Source organism: Procambarus clarkii, chromosome 16 (genome assembly GCF_040958095.1).
Source record: "Procambarus clarkii isolate CNS0578487 chromosome 16, FALCON_Pclarkii_2.0, whole genome shotgun sequence".
Classification (NCBI taxonomy): Eukaryota; Metazoa; Arthropoda; class Malacostraca; order Decapoda; family Cambaridae; genus Procambarus; species Procambarus clarkii.
The window spans coordinates 39,336,546-39,362,822 of NC_091165.1; the positions used below are offsets into that span (position 1 = coordinate 39,336,546).

General features: G+C 46.2%; 1 protein-coding gene across 6 annotated transcripts in view; it reads left to right on the forward strand.

Moving 5' to 3' along the window:
* The window catches only part of Nf-YB (nuclear factor Y-box B), a 31,541-nt gene extending 8,628 nt beyond the window's left edge, over window positions 1-22,913 (forward strand). For 3 of the 6 annotated variants that reach the window (XM_045745628.2, XM_045745626.2, XM_045745627.2), the window contains exons 3-5: window positions 752-844; window positions 9,526-9,633; window positions 21,254-22,913. In XM_045745628.2, the coding sequence (XP_045601584.1) occupies window positions 752-844; window positions 9,526-9,633; window positions 21,254-21,418 (366 nt within the window). In that variant the 3' untranslated portion in view covers window positions 21,419-22,913. The remainder of the gene's footprint in view (window positions 1-751; window positions 845-9,525; window positions 9,634-21,253) is intronic. The other 3 variants (XM_069325465.1, XM_045745630.2, XM_069325464.1) reach the window with 1 other exon arrangement.
* Window positions 22,914-26,277: the final 3,364 nt, after the last annotated feature.

Genomic DNA, 26,277 nt, shown 5'->3' on the forward strand with positions numbered 1-26,277 from the left:
TGGGATTACATCTCGGCTTACCTCCAGATAAGTCCTGTCCTGCCTTTATTATTATTTTGTTTCTACAGTACATTATTTTATTGTCTTATGTATTTTCAGATTATCCCTGTATGAAGTGGTGTGAGGGGAACTACTGAAGGGACTTCCCAGAAATATAGTGGAGTGTAATGGCATCACCTTGGTACATCTCCATCATATCTCTTGCTTCTTTCTTGTGGTAGTTGCACCTTTCCTTGAAAGTGGGGTAGACTTGTTGCCTTGGTGACTCTGGTATCGGCAGAGGGGTTAGCATTGGGGTAATTTGTTTTGTAGATTTTAGTGTTTTAAACTTGTCTTGTTTGTGAGCAAGGGGCCCCATTTTATTGGTAAGCAAAGAGTCTCGTAGGTCCTGCACCTGTAAGACTGTTAACGGCTAGTGCAGAGGACACAGAGGTGATGCATAGAAAGGGACAATTATTACTACTGTATATATATGATACTCTGTATAGTATTTTTCACTAGATAAATCCATATTTTATGTATTATTTGTGTGTGTAACCATGCAAAAATATATTTTATATTATTTTCAGTAAGTTAAACTACACCAAACTTGACAAAGATAATAATAAACTGAAAGGGTCTGGAAAAAAGTAGACCTGATTTTTTTATGTTCTACAGCACATTGTTTGGGTTAGATTTTAAGAATTTATAGCATGTGATGCCAACTTTAAAAAATATAACTTGGCTTTTAAAGAAAATATTTCTTGCCCAGCAGATTGCCAAGGATGCTCGTGAATGTGTGCAAGAATGTGTGAGCGAGTTCATCAGCTTTGTAACGAGTGAAGCCTCTGACCGATGTCACCAGGTTTGTTGATGCCAAGTACTGTACCTACTATATTTTTGTGTGTTGTGTCAGCACATTTTGGTGAGTTTGACTTAACTGCTTTTCCCGAGGATTCTTTTGATTGGCATCAGTGTAGTTGGGTACTTCACCAAGGGTCGAGTTAATGCTCTACTTGTGATCTCGTAATTATTTCTAAGAGTTATTAGTTATTTTGGTTTTAGATGAATTTTTAGGCTTCTATAAGGGAGTTGGGCCGAGATACGGAAGTTGAACAAATCCACAAGGGCCGTGATGAGGGTTTGAACCTACATCCGGGATGATCCCAGACGTGCCATAGTCGACTGCGCCATGACATGGTGGCGCGTGGCCCTCATCACGACCCCTGTGGATTTGTGCATTTGATGCATCATGCTATGGTGATTTCTGTGTATACTGAAGTTCTATTGGCCGACTCCCCACTGTTGCATGCTTAATACCATGGTGACTCGTAAGTATCTTGGCTACACTTCACTATACAAACACTGATCTAAAATGTCATTTTTATATGAGAATCCATTGCCTTCTCCACGATTATTGATTGTGGCACTTATTTTCTGTGGGGAGCCCTTTCAGCTCCCTGGAGTTATTGGACTGATATTAGCTATATTAGTCTGGGGCTTCAGTTAATGAAGTTCAGCCTAATGGGGACCATGAGCCAGAACCTGGCCCCCTCAGAGTAGTGCAGGGAGCAATGGCCTAAGAAAACCGCACTGTTTTTGGGAGTATTCCCTGTCTGCCATGGACCGAGGCTAGGCACCCAGAAAGATAGGCGTCCCAAAACAAACCCCACTTTTGGTCGGAAATTGAGGAAATTGCAAACCCAAGACCGAACAGAGAACCAGAACTCCCCCAAAAGAAACAAGCAAATGTCATCAAACCGCCGCGCTGCTTGTCCACGCAACTCTTCCTCCCCCGGGAGGGGGAGGGGAAATCCCCTAACCCCCGCACTGGCAGCCCACTCCCCAGTTCATAAACTAAAGCTGTCTGGGGCAGTTGTCAACTCTGGCCTCGGTTTCCTGCCAGGATTTGTGCCCTTGTGGTGTTGCCTGTTGTTTGTAGTGCAGTGGCCAGGAGAAACTTAGTGTACTGGGGCTGCATGTGCTTAGGGCTACTTTCCCTAAGCACCCTTTAAGTACTACCCCTTGGGTTGTTGAGTTACCTTCCCTAGGGCCTTCGGGATCACACTCCCGAAGGGGTTCCTGCTGCTCAGCATTAACCCCGCCCTTGGGGACAGCTGGGGTTTTGCAGCCTTTGGCTCTGGGTAGGGAGTGTTGTTGCTGGTTGGAGTGCAAGGTGCTGCGCTGCTCACCTACCTAACAGCAGCCGTGTTCTCTGTTCCTCTGTTGTTATGCTTTTGCAGGGTTTTTTCTTTTCTTTGTTTTTCTGCATGGTGGTGGTTTGCCTGGCTTGACTATTCATCTGCCTAGGGTATTTTTGGTGGCCCTCCTCTAGGCCATTGTTCTTTTATACCTCAGAGGGGTTCAGTTTGCCCAGTTCATTCTTTGTTGACATCTTGACATTATCATTCGAGCTCGACTGGCTTTGCAGCACCGATGCCTGGGCTTCCAGTTGGGAGTGCCCCCTACGGGTCCTGGAAAACACTGTCGAGGGTTGGTTAACCAATGGATGTGTCCTCAGAGTCCCATCTTGTTTTGTGAGTTTGATGGCTGTTCATTGCCCTTGTATCGAGGTGATGCTCGCCTGTTTTGCCTCCGTTATGCTGCCTGTTGGGTCGGTGATACCTTTGACCTCGAGTCTTGCGAGACATGTTCCCCGCTAATGCTCCAGTTTACCCAATGTAAAGCCCAATGTAAACTGGAGCTAATGCTCCAGTTTACCCAGTTCTTGGGCATCAGGCGGCATACGCATTGCATAGTAGGTGTAGGTTTTGCAATACGGTAGGTTGGTTGCCTGCTAGGATGCTCCAGGGCTGCCTCATTTTGGTTTTAGGGACCTGGGGGTGTTAGTCGCTTTGACCTTGCTTCAGTCCGCGCCTTCAGGTCCTTCTCCGGTGGGCGTGGTTCGGCCTGCTGCCCCTACACCCTGCTGCCAACTCCCAAACATTGTGTGAGGGTTTCGGAGTCTGGGCAGGGTTTAGATGGTGTTGAGACTCGGGCAGCTCCGGCAGCTGCCCCATTCGAGCTTGTTCTTCCTGCCGAGGCTTCTGAGCCTTCCTAGCAAAGCCCCATTCTTTGCTGCCTTTTCCCTGGACTCTGCCTTTTCTTCAGGGGAGGAAGGCTTGGAGGCCGGCTCTGCCCTGGGGCTTGATTCGGAGGCTCCCGGGGCTGGGGAAAGTCATCCTAGGGTTCTTTGACCCCCTTTGATCCTGCTTGGGTGTTGGTGCCCTTGTCTTGGGGTTTGTTGTTGCAGGGAGTTGGATTTTCGTATCCTCCTTCCCTGTACGAATTTGATTTGGGGTCGGCTCTTCCCCGGGTTCGGTTCCAGGTTCCCTTGGGTTCCCGGCTCCCTCTTTCTGAAGGTTTTCTGCCTCCTGCATCTCGCCTAAGGAGGTTCAGTAGACTTACTGCTTACCTCCTGGGTGACCCGGCTTTTGCCCCTGTGATGGATCCGACTTCGTTTGAGTTCAGTTCTTCTTCCCCGTATGGATGCATTATGAGGTTCCAGTCTTCCTGGTTGGCAGACTGCCCTATATTTTCTCAGGGAACGTGGCATGGATTTTGTCGAACCCACACGCTTGAATGGCGAGAGGCAACTCCCATTCTGCAAGTTTACTTGGGGATGGGGGGGGGGGGTGGCGATTTTGAGCGCCTGAATGTGTGCCTTTTCACCCCTGTGCTTCCTTGTCCTTGGACTGACTTAAGGAAGATGTGGAGGAGTAGAGTGCCTGGCCATCATCTGCAGCACTGACCTCGTCGGCCAGGGAGTCGGCTGCGCTGTTGAAGCTGTTTGCGCCGATACTCCAGGAGGTGGTGTCTCTGTTTTTGCCTCTCGCCTCGCGTGTTGCCTGGCCATCCTCGCTCTCTCCTTTGAATCCGCTTGGGTACTGGCTCTTAGATTTTTGTTGCCCTTCTGTCCGTTGATGTTTGCGGATGGGGGCGTTACTCAGTTTTTGCAAACGGCTTCGGCAAGTTGCCGTTCTCTTTCGGATTTGTCGGTCCTCCGGGGTGGCCATTCTCGGGCTTCTCAAAAGGGTTATGCTAGGGCTCGAATTTCTTCTGCTTAAGGTTGGCCCTTGGTGCCAACTTCTAAGCTGGTGCCTCCTTCGTAGTCATTGTCGTCTGATCAGTGCACTACTTGCTCTACGTGACGGCCGGCTTCTCGTAAGGGGTGCCGGCCCTGTCACAGGTCGCCCCGTTAATGTGGTGCTGGGGGGGGGGGGGGGTGGCTGGCCCTATGTCCCTACGCTAGGTCCCACGATTCGTGGGCGGATCGTCCTGCTTTTGGGAGTTCGGGGCTTGCGGGGCAGGCTTCACTCCGTCAGGTCATCTTGGAGTGGGTGCGCTTGGGCATGGTCGAAACGACCTCAAGTGGGTTTCCCCACTTGTTTCCAGTACCGAAAGGGGACTGTGTGGATCTTTGGTTCGTTCTGGACTTGTTCCCTCTGAACCTTTGGATTCCTTGCCCCTCCTTTCGGATGACCATTCTGTCCCAGGTCCGGCTTCTTTTGGAGCCGGATTGTTGGATGGTGTCTCTGGACTTAATCCGGGGTTCAAGGACTGGGTAGGTTTTGTGGTAGGGTGGCATGCTTACCGTTTTCATTGCTTTCAATTTGGCCTGAATCTGGCCACTTGCATTTTCACGCGTCTTACTTGGGTCATGGTGATCCATCTGCGTCTACTAGGGGTTTGGGTTCTGGCCTACCTTAACGACTGGTGGTGTGGGCTCCCAGCCAGTCTGCATATCTGCTCGACAGGGGTGTGGTTCTTTCCCAGCTCGCCGGGTTCAGGTTCCTGATGAACTGGAGGAAGTCCCATCTGGTTCCGTCCCAAGTTAGGACCTTGCCGGGTCTCGTGTGGGACTTTTGGACCGCTTCCTTGTCTCTCCCTCTGGAGTCATTGCTGAGGTTGCAGTCCTGCCTTCACTGATTGGGGGGGGGGGTGTCTTGGGTCACTTGATGGTTGCTCGAGAAGTTGTGCGAAAGTCCGAACTTCGCCATGCTGGTTTACCCACCGGGTCGCGTCTGTTCTGGTTTCTTCGGGGTCCTCCCTTCCGCCTCTTTCTCGATCACTGGGTTCAGCCTCCGGGGGCCTTGCGTTGGTTGCTGCGTCATCGGCTTCCTCTTTAGGTTTTTCGGAGTTCAGTGCTCTCCCCAAGCCCTCGCTTAATGTGTTCACCGATGCCTCATCTCTCGGCTGGGGCGTTGTGACCAGCGCTCACCAGGTCGGCCAGGGGCAGTGGGGTCCGTCCTTCCATCAGGCTCACAGCATAGTGCAGGAGTTGGCGGCAGTTTGGCTTTCGCTTTGGAGGGTTTTATCACTCGGAATTCCACAATACGGTTCCATTCGGACTGCTCTCCAGTGGTTCATTGTCTGAACCGCAGGAGTTCTCTTCGGACTTTGGCTCTTTGTGGCTGGTCGCTGCAAGTGACTTGTCTGCTGGATTCTCGTGGTTTGGCTCTCCGTGCAGTTCATATCCAGGGAGTGTCCAATGTCCTGGTAGACGGCCTGTCTGCGCTCATTCCCCCTATCCATGGAATGGACAGCGATGCCGATACCTTCATGTTGGCTCTACCGGACGTACTGGCTCGCAGAGGTGGACCTCTTTGCAGCGGCGTGTTCTCTGTGTCTCCTGATATATGTGGCGCCCTTCCCCGATTGTGGCGCCTTCGTGGTGGAAACCTTGTGGCAGGACTGGTCGAGGTTGGGTTACCTGTACCTCTTTCCCCCGGTCCAGCTTTTGCTTTGGGTCCTGGCTTGTTTGGAGACTTGCCAGGGAAAAGTAGTCCTGTTGGCCCCTTGGTGGCCGGCCCAGCCATGATTTCAGGTGCTGTTTGTTCGGTGTCCAAACCCGAGATGTTTTCAGCAGATACTGTAGTACCGGTCCAGTCCGGTACGTGACTGGTTTGGTCGTCTACTCTGCTCTTTGCATCTGGGTCCAGATTCACGAAGCAGTTACGCACGCACTTACGAACCTGTACATCTTTTCTCAGTCTTTGGTGACTCCCGCCAAACACACACTGAAACTACGACGTTGGTACAATGTTTGAACAAGTTTTAACACCTAACCAGTTATAACAACCAATATAACAAGTTGTAACAATGTTCTAATATGTCATAAACACGTTAAGCCATGATGTAACAACTTTATTACAAGTTGTAACAAGCGGAAAATAGAGACAGTTACAGTTTGTGTTTCCAGGGCTTTGTTTACAATTATTAAACAGTTAATGAGCTCCAAAGCACCAGGAGGCTGTTTATAACAATAACAACAGTTGATTGGGAACTTTTCATGCTTGTAAACTGTTTAATAAATAACCAAAGCCGTCAAAGATTGAGGAAAGATGCACACGTTCGTAAGTACTTGCGTAACTGCTTCGTGAATCTGGCCCCTGATCTTTTTGACATGGGTTAATCACCATTTCTATGGTGATCAGGTGATCAGGTGGCTTCGCTGGTGTCCCACCTGCGAGCTTCATCTCAGTGACAGTATGAAGTTTTCTGGCATTCTTTTCACCATTTCCTTTCTCTTCGTAGGTTGTTTTGTCCTTTCTTGGCTTTTTCAGGACTCATTTGAGCCAAATACTGTTGCCTCGTATCATGTGGCGCTGGTGGAGTCGCTTCAGCTTGCGTTTGGGGTGGATGTCACTTCTGCCCCGTTCTGTAAGCTTTTTCATGTTTTGTTTCTCTGGCCTGCACATGTGCCGCCTGAGCCGTCCTTGTCCATGGACAGGGTGCTCTCTTTTCTCTGTTCTCCTCAGTTTATGGTGACCCCTTCGGTTCAAGATATTTTTTCCAAGGCTCTTTTTACTGTTGACACTTTTCTTTGGGGGTCGGGTGGGTGAGCTTCATGCTCTACTCCGGCGCAGGGGTTTGTGCTCTTTTGGTCTTGGTGGTCAGTTTGTTTGGTTGCAGCCGTCTCCTTCTTTCCTGCTGAAGAATGACGGCAGCTTTCCAGAGTCATTGATGCTTGGTTGGTCAGGCCGGGCGGTGCATTATGTGTTGTCTGGTTGCGGCTCTTTACCGTTACGGTATTTGCACGCCTCGGCCTTGGTGGCAGGGGACGTGCTTTGGGTTGATCCGGTTTCCCTAGTTCCCTGTTCCATGGCTTGGGTCTCCCAGGTCTTCTGCAGGGTTATTAAGTGTAGCCAGCCTGCGGTCTATTTTCATGCCCATATGTTCGTAAGTTTGCTGCTTTGACTGCCGTCTTCGGCAACATGTCTTGGGCTGATATTTGGGCACGGGGATTTTGGAGACCGAACAGGGTCCTGGCTGCTCGTTGTCTAGTCGACGTTCCTAGTCCTGGCCGTTCGTGTGTGGCTTTGGGTTGCAGGTTGCAACCAGTTGTCACGCCTTCGAATTGAGGTAGGGCAAAAAAGGGCAAGTTCCCCATTCACTTGTCTCTGATTACGTAGCTCCAGGGAGCTGGAGGGGCTTTTCCACAGAAAACCAGCGTTGAATGTAATGAAATGAAATGCCATTTTCTGGGTGAGCCCCAGAGGCTCCCTGGCACCCTTCCTCCCTCCAGTTGGCATTTTTTTTTTTTTTTTTGCGTGGGTTTTGATGCTCAGCCTCTGAACTGGAGTTGTTGTAGCCAGCACGGGGGTTCAGGGCTTCCCCCTCCCCCTCCCCCTCTCAAGGACGGGAGGGCTGTGCAGACAAGTGGCGTGGTGGCGGAATGTGACGTTTGCTTGTTTGCCTGTTTCTTTAAGTAGGGGGAGTTCTGCCTCTCTGTTTGGTCTACAGTTGCAATTTTCTTACCATGTGGGGTCTGTTTTGTTGTGCCTATCTTTCTGGGTGCTAACCTCATTCGATGGTAGATATGACATTGATCCCCTTGCCTCTCTGAGGGGTCCAGGTTCTGACTCGTGGTCCCCGGTAGGCTGAACTCCAGTCGACTGATGTCCCAGACTTACACACATCAGCCTGATAGCTCCAGGGAGCCTGCGGGGCTCGCCCAGAAAATGGCATTTCATTACGTTTAATGCAGGTTTTTTCCATCATGCCTCTTCTGGTGCTCTTACACTTTCACTTTAACCACTGTACTGTGTAGCTGTTTAAATTAATATGACAAGTCAAAAAATTCCCAGAATTTTTGTTATTCTTATTTTATTGAAATCATTTCCCTGAACCCATAACTGCAAGAAACAATAAAAACAAGTGCTAAACTTTGGCTGCAGTGAAATGGAAAAGTTGAGCTATGATGAGCTACGGGTGATTCAACACACGTAAATTTTCACAAATGTATTTGTGTCGTTTTTTCAATGCATTTTTATTGTTATTGTTTTTCTTTGCTTATCTTATGCACATGGATGTAATTGATAATACTTACTGAGTAGAACATTCTTAATGTTCCACGGGACTGGGATACACGTGTCGCTAATGTCTACTAAAAATGTTTGTCATAATATTACTTGTTCAATATTCAATTTATAAAACTATATACACACTCAGTACTTCACGAGTGTGTGTGATAATCGATGAAGCAGGCCATATAGTACACGGCAACTTTGCACTCAACACACTAGGTATACACATCCCAGGCAGGGCGGGACGTATGGGCAAGTCTCCTTACACCCATTGCCTGTTCACCTGGCAGTGATTAGGAACCTGGATGTTAGTCCAACTGTTGTGGGTGGCATCCTGGGGAATAGTTAAATACTGCATAAATCTCTGGTATACTCCAATTTTCCCCAAACACCGCAAGGCACCGCACGAGGAAAATGGCCGAAAGGCTACACAAGACACATGCCGCAAGGCAAAGAAACTAGAGCCGCAAGGGCACCGCATCAAGTGGGCCAGAAAGTCCCGGAGTCCAAAAAGGGTTCACACCTGAAGTCAAAGAGTGGGTTCACACCCAAAGGAAGTAACTACATAGATTTCTGCTTCCTATTGCTTCATTCTGTGTGCTTGCAAACAATGCACTCGCGTACACCTTTTGCCAGAGTGCCTTGCTTTGGTATGTAAACAATCTTGTATAGAGCAAGGGTGTCTTTGCATGTCAGTCTGTTGGGAGTAGCGTGATGGAGTGTTGGCACACGAACCTTCATCACATCACTACCTTCCTGGCTAAACTTTGCAAGTAATTGTGATCAAAAAGAGCAAGATTACAATTATGGATTGGTGGTTTCTTACCTGTTTTCACCAAATACAGGTTGTAACAGTTGAGCACTGTAATGTCCACAAGATGTGTCAAGGCTTAAATACACTGTAAATCCTCCTTACGTACATTTAAGGCTTGGCATTTACACCGGATTTTCCCGTTTCCTGTTTAAAGTAAAATGCAATGTTACCTGTTGACTTTAGTATGTCCTGCATTTATCTTGTTTCCAAATTGCAACACCTGTATTCTACTGTTTAAAAATCTACTGTACTTGCAAACTTAGTATAGTTTTCTGTGTTTAAATGTTAAAATTATTTATGGAAGAGGGAAGGTGAAAGAAATGATTCACTTCTAGGTACAAAATGTGTTAGATATGACCCATGAGTACAGGTAGAATTGTAGTGATTTCCAAGAGGTAATTTAATATTTCTTAATTTTGACAGGAGAAAAGGAAGACCATTAATGGAGAGGACATACTGTGGGCCATGAATGCGCTAGGGTTTGAGAACTACGTGGAGCCTTTAAAAATTTATCTTCAAAAATTCCGTGAGGTAGGTATTTATTTTATTAAGCTTGACCTGGGATGATAAACCTGGCTGCATTTTCAGGTAAAGAAATGTCCCTTGAAGTTTATGCTATTACTTAAATCAATCGGAAAGATTGGATACCAGCATACATGTTTGGGAGTTTATTTAGCAATGGCAGCCATTGTAAAGCAAAATATTAGAACTGTCTTCTCTGTACCGATTGTGTACAAGCTTCTTAGTATACCTTCAAACGTTGTTGGCAGTATTTGACCACTAACATAAAAAACCTTGTGTTTTTTATATCTGTTATTAAACAAAAATAATGTATCATGGAAACATTTGTGTTATTTATAGTTAGTGGAGACATTTATATCTAAATTGTAAATGCATTACTTACAAAGTCCGTACTTTGATAGTAATTGTGGTGATGCTACTAAAATGTGTTGTTCATCTTGTAATTAATGAAACTTACGTTTTTTATAAAAAAAACATGTATCAATCACAGTGTGCACATAGCTAATCAAGGGACCAACCAAAGTATTAGAGGCACAGTGCAGGGGTGACCTCGGCTAATCACCCATCATCACTCGGGACAATAATCATTGTGCTTTTGGATGTTATCATTATGCTTTGCTAATTACCTACCAGAAAAGTTTGGAAGTTACTTTTTTTTTTTTAACGTTATAGACCAAACATGTGAATACATTTCCATATATTTTTTTTAGTTTAAAAATATATGGGGGATATTGAGAAATGTATGTGGAATGTTGTAAAGTTTATAATGATTTGTACAGTTGGCACCGCCACGCATAATCGTTTATAAAAGCAAATTTTCCTTTGCATCTATACTATAGCAAATTTATTTCCAAACATTTTGACACCAAATTTAGAGCTATAAGCTGTGTAATCCAAAACCTGACTGAGAAAATGTGAAGAGTGTAAACATTTTCTGTCACTGGAATCTTGACATGCCTGGATCTTTCATGGTTGGGAATGTTCCAACTGGTTGGAACATTGGACTGCTACCTTAAATACCTGCTTGAGACCTGCTTGATGGAGTTCTACTCCCCAAGCCCGGCCCGAGGCCAGGCTTGACTTGAGAACTTGGTCCAACAGGCTGTTGCTTGGAGCGGCCCGCAGGCCCACATATCCACCCCAGCCTGGTTGGTCCAAGCTGTGGTGGATATGTGCAAATGTTTAGGTGAAATGATGGTATGGGTAGGTATCCAACCACCTGGTTAATTGGGAAGTTGCATCGCCAATTTATAAATAAATTTGACCAATATGATTTGTTATGATCTATATTATACTTGCTAGCCCTTCAAAATAGTAGTCACAGTTCTTATAATATACCGTATATGGTGCCCACAGGTTCTTCTTGTGGGTGTGGTATGTTGGTCGGTTACTGGTATCGATCACACTAATGTTTAATAGCATGGTACTGGTGACCACTGTGCAACAAGGTCTGATATTAATATACAAGGTAGCATTGTGTGTCGGCATGCATTAGTGGAGTTTTTAATTACTGTATTTATAGGTGCTGTACTTTGTTTAGGTGGCTGGATCCCAGCACTTGGGTGCTCCTGGTAGGGATATTAGGTTAACTTATTTGTTACCCATAAATGTCCTTTCTCAACGTGTCCTCTTGTCTAATAGCTTGTGTTTTCTGAGAGAACCGTTAATGGGCTCTCGCTGAGATTGTTACCATACTAAAAAGTCGAATTGGCTACAGGAGTTCTGTTTGGCCTGGCCCCCACTGAAGGCAGTGAAGTTTTGCAACAATTTCTAGGCTCACAAGAACTGAAGCCTTGAAACTGCTTAACAATTCCTGAGCTCGAGGAACCTGGCATCCTGGAGCTCAAGTCTCTGCCAATTCGCATCACAGAAGTTGCCTATTGCATCACAGTTGCACTCTGTAGTCACCATCGTTCACGGCAGAACTCTGTGTTTTTAAGCACTGTACTGTGCCACCCGTGATATCCTGGGAAAAGTGGAGTGTGCCAAACTACATATCATGTTTGTTAGTATACCGTAAGATTCAGAAGTCCTGCGGGTACACGGGGCTCGCATCCTGTTCGTCAGGACTCCAGTAAACAGATGCCATCTTGGAAAAAAATTGTCGGCATTCCTTCTGGCAGTGAGAGCCTCAGTATTGGCAGAGCAACCAAGGCTGGTGAATGCAGCAGCATTCACCAACTTGGTGAATGCTGCTGCATTCACCAAGTTGAACTTGGTGAATTCACCAAGTTGAATGCTGCTGCATTCACCAAGCTGCTGTGGCCCCCGACTTGTTCAGCACGGCTGAACAAGTCGGGGGCCACAGCACCACTTAATAATGATGAATAATGTAAGCAACTGCAATTATTTTGCATTGATAGTGTCTAAATGATCTTGATTGTAATAAAAACTATGTACAGTGGTACCTCAGAATACGAGTGTCCCTGTATACGAGTTTTCCGGAATACGAGCAGGATTTGCTTGGAAAATTTGCCTCGGAAGGCGAGGGTGTTGATACGCGTACAGGCCGATCTAGTGTGTGGTGGTATGCCGATCGCCCCTCACCCCTCGGTTTACCAGTGCCTCGCGCCCAGTGACTATCCCGCCTTAATTCTTCACCAGGATTTTCAGTGTTTTGTTGGATTTTTGGTCATTTGACAATAAAAGTAGTTGTTATATATCTCACCATGGGTCCCAAGAAAGTCAGTGGTAAGGATCAAGGCAAGAAAGCGCATGTGAGGATGACAATAGAGGAAAAACAAAAGATCATTCAGATGCATGAAAATGGTACATGTGTTGTTAAACTTTGTAGGCATTACAACAAATCCACATCAATGATATGCACTATATTTGGCAAGAAAAATGGCATTATGAGTGCTAAAGTGGCAAAAGGCGTAAGAACAATCACGAAACAAAGACCACAAATACTTGAAGTGGAGATTAAGAAGTTGAAGATTAAGAAGTGGTGTTAGATGTGGGAAGAAATGCAAACTTTCACCGAAAAGTCTCACACAGAGAGAGCTGTAGTAGGGCATTGCATTAATCTTTTCAATGACAATGTGATGCCTCACTACAGAGACATCTTGCGAAGAAGGGAAAAACGATCTTCCATGGACAGATTTGTTGCGAGAAAATTGTCGAGCAGTGAGCCACAACCAGGACCTAGTGGTATGCAGGCAAAACGTGCCAGAGAATGCACATCAGAGAGGTTCTCACTGCCTGATGTTATAATGGAAGGGGACTTCCCTTCCAAACAGTAACACCTCCTCATCCTCCCCCCTCCTCACCATCTTCCATATGCCAACAGCATTCATCAGCAAGGGTAAGTAATAACTTGAACATAGTTTTGTAGGTTTATTTAGATGAATTAGGTATAAAATTTAGTTTGAAGTGAGGTTTTTGGAGAGTCGGGAACGGATTAATCCATTTCCCATTATTTTTTATGGGGAAATTAGCTTCGGATTACGAGTTTTCGGAATACTGTACGAGCTGTTTCCAGGAACGGATTAAACTCTTAAACCGAGGTACCACTGTACAAGGTTCGGATGCTAGTTATGATGTACAAAACAGGAGGCAGACATTCACAGCAGAAGCTGAGGTTTTTTGAATCTATGCATTATACATAGTGACTTCTTATTCCTTTAAAAAATAATCTTGTGGAAAATTATTCATATTCATGATTTAGTGACAGGAATCTGATAATAGCCATGTTTGAAGTGATTATAGCAATGTGTGTGGTATATTTCTGGGTATTTTGCTCCCTCAGGTGAAGTTAGCTGCTTGAGCAGCGACAGTATAGAGTTTGTATCATGTACCTCTATACTCTGCTAAAATTTTATCACCACACACACCAGAACTACTTAGTGGTTAGTTATGGTTTATAAAAATATAAGATGTATATAATGTGTGTGTATAGTATAATAATCAGAAAAACAAGTTTTATTGAACTATGAATATAATATACGTGTCACTAGACATGAGTACTATAACGATGTTCTCAGATCTCCCAAAATTCCTTCCTATTTCGGAGTTCGGGTCTCCCAGGTTGTCTGTAGGATCCTTGGGTTTGCCAGTTGTCATGTTTTTTAATTAGGGTGTGTAGCATCCACCTACCAGGTTCTTCCCTCTTTTTCCTTATCTTTGGTAAGGTGTCTCCGGGTAGCTGTTAGGGCAAACCTCCCCTCCCCCAGATAACCAGTGTTGAATGTAATGAAATGCCATTTTCTTGGTGAGACCCGGAGGCTCCCTGGCATCCCTCCCTCCCTCCAGTCGGCAGTGTTTTCGCATAATTTTGACATCCCGCCTAAGAACTGCCGGTTGGATCACCGGCATGGGGGGGGTCTTGGGCTCCCCCTTTTCCCAGATACCGGCATGGTGACGTGATGACGTCATGCTAATTTGCTAGTTTTCATTTGGAGAGTTCTGTCCACTCGTTCGGCTTTCAGTAGCTATAGTTTCACCAGAATAGGAGTTTGTTTGGGGATGCCTACCTTTCTGGGTGTCAGATCCGGTCGATGGCAGACATAATGCTCCCAACCACATGGGAGTTTCTATAGGCCATTGATCCTCGCACCTCTCTGAGGGGGCCAGGTTCTGGCTCGTGTGTCCTGGTAGGCAAGAACTCCATGCACGTTGATTGATGCCAGAAAGTTATACATATCCATTCAGCCTGGATAGCTCTGGGAAGCCTCCGGGTCTCGCCCAGAAAATGGGGTTTCATTACATTCAATGCTGTTTTTTTTTAGGTTTCCCGTGACCAGAGAGTGCATTCTAACAATATAAGAAGATTTTTCTGCTCACTGGGGCGGGTTGTCATATTTCATAGTGGTGCAGTACAGTGATAGCTTAAGCTAAGTTCCGGCCATCCTAGGACTTGTCGTGTGGGGTCCATTTGCCTGTGTATTCCTGAGTACACGAGGCATTTGAGTCCCTAGTTTTGCCAAGGTTATGGAGCTTTCCTCTTCATAACTGTATGCTTCTTCCATGCTTTCTCTTTGGGAGGACAGCTTTCTTTCTCAGGCATTGGGCAAGAACTTTGGCTTTATCCCAGAACCTTCATAGCAAGCTGCCAGGACTGGGGGAAGCCCAAATTGGGCCCTTTGATTTCTCTTGGTACAGTATTTTCTTCTGTCAAAGAAAGGGTTATATGTTTACAGAGATTTTGTTATCTTTGTGATAGCTGTGATATCTCTGCAGCTTTCCCCAGGGTCCATTTCTTTGTTATTTGGTCCTGCAAAGTGGAGATTCCCCCCTCTTCTTCCCATTCTGTTGCTTATGAGGATTTATTTTTCATCTACGTAATTTGGGCCTTGAATCCATGATGGACCTCTCTTCCTTTGAGTTTGGGTTGGTGTTGCCATTTTGACTATGTTATGGGGTCCAAGACTAATCCTGGCTGGCTGTTGTTCCTGTATGCTTGAGTGGCATGAAAGGTTGAATGTCATTCAGATGTTTTTGTTCGACCCTCCTTATTCTCCGCTTGAGGACTGCTTGTTTACTCCTGCTCTTGCCAAGGATGTGGGCAAGTGGCAACTTCATATTCAGCTGCCTATGCTTTTTTCAGCCCTTATTGTAGAGCAGCTGTTGCCAACCTTTCGGAACTTACAGATTACCAGATTTACAATTTTAAATCGTGCAGTCCACTAATGTGAATCCCAACAAGCCTCTATATGGGGCTTATTTTTGCAAGGGGAGGGGTTTTCTTATTTCCCCTCCTCTGTATGAATTTGATATGGGTTCTGCTCCTTCGCAAATTCGGTTCCAGGTTCCTTTGGGTTCTTCGGTCTCTTCCTTCCAAAGGTTTTCGGCTTCCCGCATCCCACCTAAGGCGGTTTGGGAGGCCATTGCGGCGTACCTCCTGCATGACCCAGATTGTGCCTCGATAATGAACCTTTCCTCGTTTGAGTGCGGTTTTACTTTTCCTTATTGGGCGAGTTACAAGATTCCGGAGTCATCCTGGTTAGCAGACTGCCCTTTCTTTTCTTTTTGGGGCGTGGCATTCATTCTGTCGGACCCACAAGCTTGAATGGCGGGAAACTTCTACATTAGTTCAGGTTTACCTGGGGGGCGAGTTGGAGCATCTCAATGCATGCTTATCCACTGAACTTCTCTGCCTCCAAATATGGCAACCCCCTGGTGCACAGGAAATAAATTCTTTCCAAAAAATTACTTTCTCTTATATTGTTAAAATGCAGTTTCTGATCATGGGAAACTAAAAAAAAAATATTAGATGTGAAATACTTTAGCCATGATGGAGCTGGGAGGTTGAGAAAATTATGGGCGCTGAGCGCTGGAGCGCTGGGGGGTCAGGCGGCCCTGCGACCCCGTGGGGTGGCAGTTACCGCGAATATAATGTTTCACAATTATTTTTATATTTCTCATTCGTTTCTTCTCTTGTTTTTTGCTGTAATGTTATTCAAAAGTGTGTAATTTGTGAAATTTATATAGTTCAAAGTGTGGAACCTGGCTATGCTCAAAATTATGGGGCTCATGTATGTGACATGTATATTATATTCTACAATCAATCAATTGTTTTTGCTGTTATTACACTGTATACACACACATTGTATATACCCATATACGTATGTGTTCACCATAACGAACCACTAAGCAAGTATGGTGAGACCAAACAAGAGTGGCTGCCATGCACAGTGGCGCTACCTCGATTCCCTCCCTCCTTGCCAAAATTCCTCCTCCCACAATACTACACACAGTGGTAATTATCACCACAATTCTGCTATTATCACAATCCTGGACACTAAATCCCGTAAATGAATAATTGACCACAAATTTATTTTGTAAAGGAACATAAGTCATTTGAAGATTCCTAGATGGACAAAATAATGCTGTGGTGCTGTGGCTAGCACTGTGAATATCTTGAACACCATTAATTCACTGATATTTGAACATTATACACAGTCATTATCACATTTGGGCTCTTCTGTAATAATACCAGTTACATATATTTTGACATTATTAGACAATGTTGCGGTCACAAGCTGAACAGCAGTGCTGTGAGCTCATGCTGTGTGTGCCAGCCTTGGTTGCTCACTCAGTACTGAGGCTCTCACACCCGGGAATGTTGCCCACGATTTTTTTTTTTAATTGGCCTCTATTTACAAGAGCCCTGAGGAAGCTGATGTGAACCCCCATGTAGCTGTGGGAATTTTGAATCATACGCTATACCTGTAAGATCCCTGAGGCGCGTTGCGCACCACCCGTCGAGCGCCTACAGGTGCATTGCGCAGTGCAGTGGTTATTCGCCCCTGTTCTTCCTAGGGATTTTTGCCAAGTGCTGCTTCACGTGCAGGATGCCGTCCTTTCGGCTTCCCTGGTAGCCGAGGATTTGCGTGCCCGTGGGCACTTTGCTTCGGTTTTGCGTTTCTTTTTCCCTGCTCGAGCTGTCTTCGGACTGGCTTCAGGAGGATGTGGAGGCGCTGGTTGCCTGACCGGTGTCTGGTGCTCTTGCCTTGGCGGCTCGGGCGTCGGCTGCCTTGTTGAAGTTGTTTGCGCTGATTCTGAAGAAGGCGGTGTGTCTGTTCTTTGTTTCTCGCCTCGCATGCTGGCAGGTTGTGCTCGCTCTCTTTGGAATCCATGTGGGCCCTGGTTCTTAGGTTTTTGTCGCCGTTTTGTCTGTTGCTGTCTGCAGATTCTGCGGTTGTGCCGTATCTGCAGCTGCTTCGTTTAGCTGTCGCCCTATGTCTGACTTGTGGTTCTCCAGGGTGGCCATGGGGGTCTTTCCTGGAAGGGTTGTTCCCGGGTTCGGGGTTCCTTTGGTCATGGTAAGCCAGTGTTGCCAGTTTTGGAACAGACGTTTCCTTCGTAGCTGGCGGCGTCTAGTCGGCACGGCGATCACTGTGCGCATGGGTCGGCTTCTCATAAGGGGCGTTGGCCTTTTCGCAGGTTGCCCCATTGACGGGGTGGTGAGGGGGAGGCTTGCACTGTTTGCTCACACCTGGTCCCACGATTTGTGGGCGTTTCGGGTCGTTTCCTTTAGTCTGCGGTGGCGTTGGGTAGCTCCTCCTCCTTCGGGGTTCGCAGGGCAGGCCTCTCCTGCGCAGGTTCGAAGTGGTCCTTGGCTCTTTGGGGCTGGTCGCTTGGGGTGACTCGTCTGCTGAGTTCTCAGGGTTTGGCTCTCCTGGCGGTTCACATTCAGGGGGTGTCCAACATCCTGGGGGATGGCCTGTCCCGGTTCATTCCCCTTTCCATGGAATGAACGGTCGACACCGACTCGTTCAGTTGGCTCTGCTGGACGTACGGGCGCTCGAAGGTGGACCTCATTGCTTTGGCGTGGTAGAGGCATCTCCCGATATATGTGGTGCCCATTTCCGACTGTGAGGCTGTTGGGGTTGATGTCTTTCGGCAGGACTAGTCGAGGTGGGGATACCTTTACCTCTTTCCCTCCGGTTCCGCTGTTGCTTCGGGCTATGGCTCGGTTGGAGACTTTTGTTATGACCCCTGACCTCTGGGTATGGTTCCTCTGCGTGTTGCAGTTGTAAAAATGATATAAAATGTGGCCTTGCCAACTACAATCGTCTAGGGTAATTGGTCATTGTTCGTCGTGCCTCTCTGAGGGGGGGGGGCCAGGTTCTGGGTGTGGTCCCCGGTAGGCATAGAACTCCAATCTAATTGACAGATGCCAGGGCCTAATGCATACGTATCAGTCTGGTACGTTCTGGGGAGCGTCCGGGACTCAACCAGAAAATGGCATTTCATTACATTCAATGCTGTTTTTTTTTTTTTACTTTGCAGAAAGATGGTACAGTTCCTCTAGTGGCCCTTTCACAGTTTGTTCCTTTGATGATGCAGTAGAGTGTCATCTTGCTCACATTGCTGACTCCTGGTCACTTGATTCATGGGTATTTCAAGTTATATCTCTGTCTGTGGTGGAGTTGGTTTTTTTTGCCCCCTCTTTTGGGGTCGGGACTGGCAGGTCACGTTTCATCACTGATGCTGCATTGGGTAGAATGATGTGGTAGAACTTGAGCATGGTCGAGCTGACCTCATCCCTTTGTTGGATGTCCTGATTGTTCATAGTCCCAAAGAGATACCGGACAGTCCGTCCAGTCCCTCTTTGGGACCAGGAACAATTTGGATCATCCTGGATCTGTTCAGGTTTGAACAGCTACATTCCCTGGCCAACCTTCTGCATAACCACTTTAGCCCAAATTCATCTGGTTCTCCAGTTGGTGGCTTGGATCATGTCCCTGGACCTCAAGGATGCATACTGGCACATCCCAATACATCCAGGGTTAAGTTAATGGAAAGGTTTGTGGTAGGGCATCATGCTTACTGCTTCCAGGTTTTACTCTTGCTTGCATCTGGATCCTGTATTTTCACCAAGTTAGCTTGTCTATGTAGCTGACTACTTCTTTAGGGGAAAACATTTTGGCCTTTCTCGCCGACTGGTTGGAGTACATTTACCTCTTTTTTTTTCCTGGTTCAGATGTTGCTCTGGGCTCTTTTTTTCCAGACTGGATTTGTTCTCGGGGAAGGTAATTCTTTCGGCTCCTTGACGGCAAGCTCAGTCTGGGTTTTTTGGCTCTTGGCCCGGGTGTCCAAAGCTAGACATTTTCTTGTGATTCCACCTTTTTCAGCAGATCAGTCCGTAAATTTACCTCACTGATTTGGCCTTCTCCTTGTCCTTCATGTCTGATGCAGGTCTATTATGGATTTGATTGAGTACAGGTAGCCGAGTTATTGGTGTCCCACTGGCATTTTGTCTTCTAGACAACAGTATGAATTGACAACCCCCGTTTTGCCTATTTCTGGCTCTTGTTATTCTTTGGTTTCAGTTTGTGTGGTATTGTCTTTTTTTCTTGGTTGTTTCTTTATCAATATCTTGACAGAGTGCTAGACTTTCTCTCCTCCCTTAGGTTCATGTCTATTCCTTCAGCTTGGGATACCTTTTTTTTAAGACTTTTTGTTGGCTCTTGTCTTCAGTAATTTGATTGGGGAGATTCAGGCTCTTCTCCAGATGCCAGGGTTCTCCTTCTTTGGCCCTGATGGATATTTTATTTGTTTGCAGCTATCTCTTTCTTTTTCTGGTGAAGAACGAGTCAGTGAGCCTCCAGAAGGGTCTGATAGTTATTGACTGGTTGATTTGGCTGGGGTCAGGGTGTGCCATTTGTTGTGTCTGTTGTTGTTGAGTTTGTTCTGCACTACCTGCATGCCACTGGCTGTGCTTCGAGGGATGCTTTGTGGTTAGATCCTGTCTCCTTAGTCCCCAGTTCCAAGGCTTGTATTTTACAGCTTGTCTGCAGTGTTATGAAGTTAGCCAGCATATGGTCTACTCTCAGGCCCATGATGTTTGCAAATACACTGCTCTCATGATGGTCTGTTATAATGTCTTGGGTGAATATTGGAGCTTGGGGGGGGAAGGGGGAGGGGTTTGGCAGTCTAATAAGGTCACGGCAGCAATGTATTTAGTGTTCCTGGTCCTTGTTGGTCCTGTGTTGCCCATGGCCATGTTTCCCAGCTGATGGACTCTTTAGAATTAGTGCCTGTCACCACTTCTTACTGGCAAGTTCCTCGTCTTTCTCTGTTGTTATTTAGCTACAGGGAGCCACCATGGAGGATTTCCCAGAAACCCAGTGTTGAATGTAATGAAAGGCCTCTTTCTGTTGGATTTCCAGTGGCTCTCTGTCTCCCTCCCTCCCTTCCAGGCTTGTTAGTTCATAGAGATGATTATCTGCTCCAGAATTGACCAGTGAATTTGTGGAGGATTGAACTCTAGGCCCCCTTGTGGTGGCGATCAATTTTAATGGGTTTAAAGTAAAAAATTTTTTTTAGTTTGAATCGTTTGGGGACTTTGGAAGTTTTGATGATTTTGTTCTTGTGAACCCAGGAGTTGTCCGTGAAGCTCCAAGTCTATGTCAACGGATGCCTTGTGGATCGATTCTCTCGCCTTGGTCCCCTAGTTCCAAGGTTTATCATAGCTCCTGTTGTGCTCCCTCCTCCCCTGGTATATTCCAGTTTGTTTTCCTTCTCTGTGGGTGGTTAGCTTCATGGAGTCCAAGGGACTTCACCCAGAAAGCCAGTGTCGAAGGTCTTCAAACTTCAATGTCTAATGAAGGTATAAGGAAACTTCAATTTCTGTGTGAGCCCCGGTGGCTCCCTGAAACCCTCCCTCCAGGTTGTTGGGCGGGTTGGTTACACCTATCATGGAACTGAGGGTGGAGGAGTGAGCTGAACAGGAGCTGCCTCCCCTCTTTATCCATACGAGTGAGGGAGGTGGGGTAAACGAGCATTGTGCTAGTTTCGAGAGATTTCGACCATTTGTTTACATAGTTGGAAGAGTTCTTTCGGTGGGTCTCGAGGCTGCGGTCTAATATGAAACCAGCAGTGTTTTGTTTCGTCTTGCTCTGGCTTCCTGGGTGCCATCCCTCAGTGGTGGCCTAAATATATACATTAGCATCACTGCTGTATTAGTGTGTGTGTTTATGGGGGTGGGGAGGCCATTGAATTCCTCTGCAATTGATGCAACCTTATAGATGGTACACTATAAGTACTGTAGCTTTAAGTAGCGATAGTAGCTTTAGAGAGCCACTGGGGCTCGATCAGATATTGGCATTTTATTACATTCAACGCTGATTTTTTACCCTTGAAATATTGCTTAACACTGATGGTTAATTTTCTTTTCCTACAGTCAACTAAAGGAGACAAACCCATGGAAGGAACATTGGATGGAGCATATGAAGTAGATTTTACAAACAACATGGCGACTTTCACAACAGATCATGTCAATCAGTCGGAGATTGTTTGCACGTATGGTCCTGCGGGTCAAGTTACTCAGCAGTTTACCTTAGGCTAAAATATATTTTTTTAGAGAGAGAGAGAGAGAGAGAGAGAGAGAGAGTGTGTGTGTGTGCGCGCGCGCATGTGTGTGTGTACGCACATGTGAATGTATGCCTGTGAGTGAGTGAACGTGTTTGGAAATGCTATGGAAAGTATTCACGTGAATAGACAAGAATAATATTTGGAAGGATAAAATCTATCCTTGATGTAGATTCTGATAAAATGGCATTATTTTGTTAAAGCTTGTATCTTGTGAATATGAAAAGGCTTTTAAAGCCTTGTTATGGAACACACTTGAAACATGAATATGGATTACATATTTGTAGAGAAAAGTTGAGTGCTCATTTTTTTATGGTGTGCTAGTTTTGAAAACCTGTACATGATTGTTCCTTAAAATTTTTAATTAAAATCTCAGGGACTTTTCTGTACTTACTTTGGCTTTTGAACATAGCCAAAAACCCTTTCCAAATTTTGTAAGATGAGTATGCATCTGCTGGGTGATATTTGTTGAATATTGTACTGTACTGGGAGTTGAATCGGATATTAATATGAAGGTTCGGCAATGTTCAAGTGTATGTTGGTATTTTGGTGAAGTGGTGGCGAGTCGTATTTATCATCTTTGATTGTATTATCAATTCATTTTGATTGTATCATAAATTAAGGTTGTGTTATAAAAATAAAAAATTTATGCATGCAAATTATTTTTCTTTTTTTGTATATATTGTGATAGAAAGCTAATGCTGTGCATTTGCAACCATCAAACAAGCTTTTATGACTTGATCTTGCAGGGTTTAAAGATTTTATTTATTGTATTAACAGAGTTGTCAAGGATGTAATGGTAGGGCTGTGCACTGTTGTGGGATTGTATTTTGATTGTATTTTGTATAGTAGTGGACGGCGGCTTGAGAAGTCATCGCCACGTGTTTTATAATTAACCCGAAAGCTGACATTATTTTTGTTTCTGTTACTTCTACTTTCTCTTGGGCTTTTCACACATTCATCGACCATCCCTTTTTCTATAGACTGTATCTTTATAGAAATACAGTAATCTTTCTGAATTTTTGAGGCCGATCTGTTTACAGTGATCCATTAAACATTGGCTCGGTGAACGTGTGGGAGGTTGCATGTGACTCGTTAATGATCTTGAAATTCGATTTCAGAAATGTGGAACAAAATGCTAAACTAGCAGTTAAAAATTTGTAAATCAAGCCCTAAATTTTTTATTTACAATTTTACTGATTTATGTTCATGAATGAAGTCCTAAGTCCATTGTTTGAGAAAAATTAAATTAGTTTAATATGGCTAAGATCATGGCAGCTTACTGGTTACTTATGTTGTATGTTTTGGATATTTCTTTTTATTAATAATTATTGTTCATTATAAATGAAATAAAAAAAACTGCTTCTGATGCTGCATCCTCTCATCACCACTTGTAATTGTGCATGTTGATTGTATCAAGATGGGGGCGAGCTATAAGTTATTGCCAAATAAAAAGATTACGATCCTTTGAACTTGAGAAATTATGCATTTGTCCTCATCTATGTGATAAGAAAAAGAGAATGTGTCTCTCCAAAGTTAAGAGGCCAGGATCTGGATTTATGAAGCAGCCATGCAAGTACTTATGAACCTGTACATCTTTCTCAATCTTTGGCGGCTTTGTTTACATTTACTAAACGTTTTATGAGCTCAGAAGCACAAGGAGGCTGTTTATAATATTATTTGACTGGGATCATTCGCTGCTCGTTAACTGTTTAATAAATGCAAACAAAGCTGCCAAAGATTGAGAAAAGATGTACAGGTTCGTAAGTGTGTACTTGTGCAATTGCTTTATGAATCCAGGTCCAGGTGTTTGGGGCCAGCCTTGTCCAACTTTGCAAGGGGGAATGATCTGGCGGTACAGAACTGACAGAGGCTGGTCAGGGTAGGTATAAGTTAAATGCTTAAGAAATATAGCAATTATAGAGATTGTCCCTCAGCCATCCCATGGGATTTTCATGGAGTAAGGCATGTGAAATATGTGGTGCAATTCCTAGCCACTTTGGTTGGACGGTAGTGATGATCTTGCTCTATGCAGGTCAGCGTTCAATACTCGACTGTCCAAGTGGTTGGGTACTATCCTCCTTCCCCGTCCCATCCCAAATCTTTTTCCTGACCCCTTCCAAGTGCTATATAGTTTAATGGCTTGGCAGTTTCCCTTGATAGTTTCCTTCCCTCCCCCCTCAAGCTATTGTGCATACTCTGTTATGTCGCATTCCCCATGGGGAAGTGGTAAAACACTCCCCCGGTGCTTTGCGAGCACTTTTGCCTGAGTTTGTATCCTGGCCAGGGAGGATTTGCTGGGCGCTAATCCTTAACTGTAGCCTCTGTTCACCCAGCAGTGAATGGGTACCTGGTTGTTAAATGATTTGGCGGGTTGTATTCCGGGGAACTTTGGATTAAGGACTTGCCCGAAACACTATGCATGCGTGTACTCACCTAGTTGTACCCACTTACTTGTGCTTGTGGGGGTTGAGCTCTGGCTCTTTGGTCCTGCCTCTCAACTGTTGATCAACTGGTGAACGTGTGGCTTTACAAGAATGTAAGAACTCTTGTATATATAAATAAAAAATAAACTATTATAAATAAATACACCTTGTTTTTGCATCTATTGTCTAGACTAGAGAATTCATTTGTAAACGTTTTGACACCAAATTTATAGTTATGCCTCAACAAATTACGTAAATGTAAAATGACTTAAATTTTTTTTTTTTTTTTTTTTGCCTGGAGGTCTGAGTCCAGAATCATTACAGACGATAATGCATGGAGTGTCCAGACCACCAAAGTGTTAATAATAAAATTTATGAGAAGGGGGAGATGTGAAGAGACCCAGGTGCTGCCGGGTATTTAAATAAATACAAGAATGGTGGTTTGTCTTAGATTCGGCTACTCTGAAAAAAAAAAGTTCCAATTAGCATGGGCTATGGTGAGCCCGTAGTGGACTTACCTGGCACATGAGCGGGGCAAGTAGCACGGGCTACGGTGAGCCCGTAGTGGACTTACCTGGCACATGAGTGGGGCTGTAACTTTCCTGCAAGAATGGAAGGGAAGGGAACTATCAGGGGGAAAGCCCCAAGGGGAAGGGAACTATCAGGGGGAAAGCCCCAAGGGGAAGGGAACTATCAGGGGAAAGCACCAAACCATTACGACTATATAGCACAGAAGGGGTCTGGATAAGGATTTTGGGATGAGACGGGGGGGGGGGGGGAAGGAATGGTGCCCAACCACTTGGACGGAGGGAATTGAACGGCGACCTGCATAAAGCGAGACCGCCGCTCTACCGTCCAGCCCAAGTGGTTGAGCTGTAAGAATGGAATTGTTTGTCTATTTGAGGTTGGAGGGTGAGGGGAAGTGACAGACTAACATGGGAACTACCGGGTATCTCTAATTAGCTATAAACTAAGGCAATAACTTGTATTACAAATTTTACTTTGGTTATTGTTGATTTAGGGGACGATGTCATTGTCTTGTACTACGGCGTTCCGCTGAAGGCTAAATCGCAAAACTTTACTGTTATATCAATGTCACCTGTCAGTGAAGACGAGTGCTCCTTGTGGCAAATTGGGCAAATAACAACACCCAATAAACAAATGTTTGGGAGCCTGGGAAGTACCCCAGGGAAGCAAGCAGGAGTCCCCACCCCACACAGTGGACACTGGGAAGTACCCCAGGGAAGCAAGCAGGAGTCCCCACCCCACACAGTGGACACTGGGAAGTACCCCAGGGAAGCAAGCAGGAGTCCCCACCCCACACAGTGGACACTGGGAAGTACCCCAGGGAAGCAAGCAGGAGTCCCCACCCCACACAGTGGACACTGGGAAGTACCCCAGGGAAGCAAGCAGGAGTCCCCACCCCACACAGTGGACACTGGGAAGTACCCCAGGGAAGCAAGCAGGAGTCCCCACCCCACACAGTGGACACTGGGAAGTACCCCAGGGAAGCAAGCAGGAGTCCCCACCCCACACAGTGGACACTGGGAAGTACCCCAGGGAAGCAAGCAGGAGTCCCCACCCCACACAGTGGACACTGGGAAGTACCCCAGGGAAGCAAGCAGGAGTCCCCACCCCACACAGTGGACACTGGGAAGTACCCCAGGGAAGCAAGCAGGAGTCCCCACCCCACACAGTGGACACTGGGAAGTACCCCAGGGAAGCAAGCAGGAGTCCCCACCCCACACAGTGGACACTGGGAAGTACCCCAGGGAAGCAAGCAGGAGTCCCCACCCCACACAGTGGACACTGGGAAGTACCCCAGGGAAGCAAGCAGGAGTCCCCACCCCACACAGTGGACACTGGGAAGTACCCCAGGGAAGCAAGCAGGAGTCCCCACCCCACACAGTGGACACTGGGAAGTACCCCAGGGAAGCAAGCAGGAGTCCCCACCCCACACAGTGGACACTGGGAAGTACCCCAGGGAAGCAAGCAGGAGTCCCCACCCCACACAGTGGACACTGGGAAGTACCCCAGGGAAGCAAGCAGGAGTCCCCACCCCACACAGTGGACACTGGGAAGTACCCCAGGGAAGCAAGCAGGAGTCCCCACCCCACACAGTGGACACTGGGAAGTACCCCAGGGAAGCAAGCAGGAGTCCCCACCCCACACAGTGGACACTGGGAAGTACCCCAGGGAAGCAAGCAGGAGTCCCCACCCCACACAGTGGACACTGGGAAGTACCCCAGGGAAGCAAGCAGGAGTCCCCACCCCACACAGTGGACACTGGGAAGTACCCCAGGGAAGCAAGCAGGAGTCCCCACCCCACACAGTGGACACTGGGAAGTACCCCAGGGAAGCAAGCAGGAGTCCCCACCCCACACAGTGGACACTGGGAAGTACCCCAGGG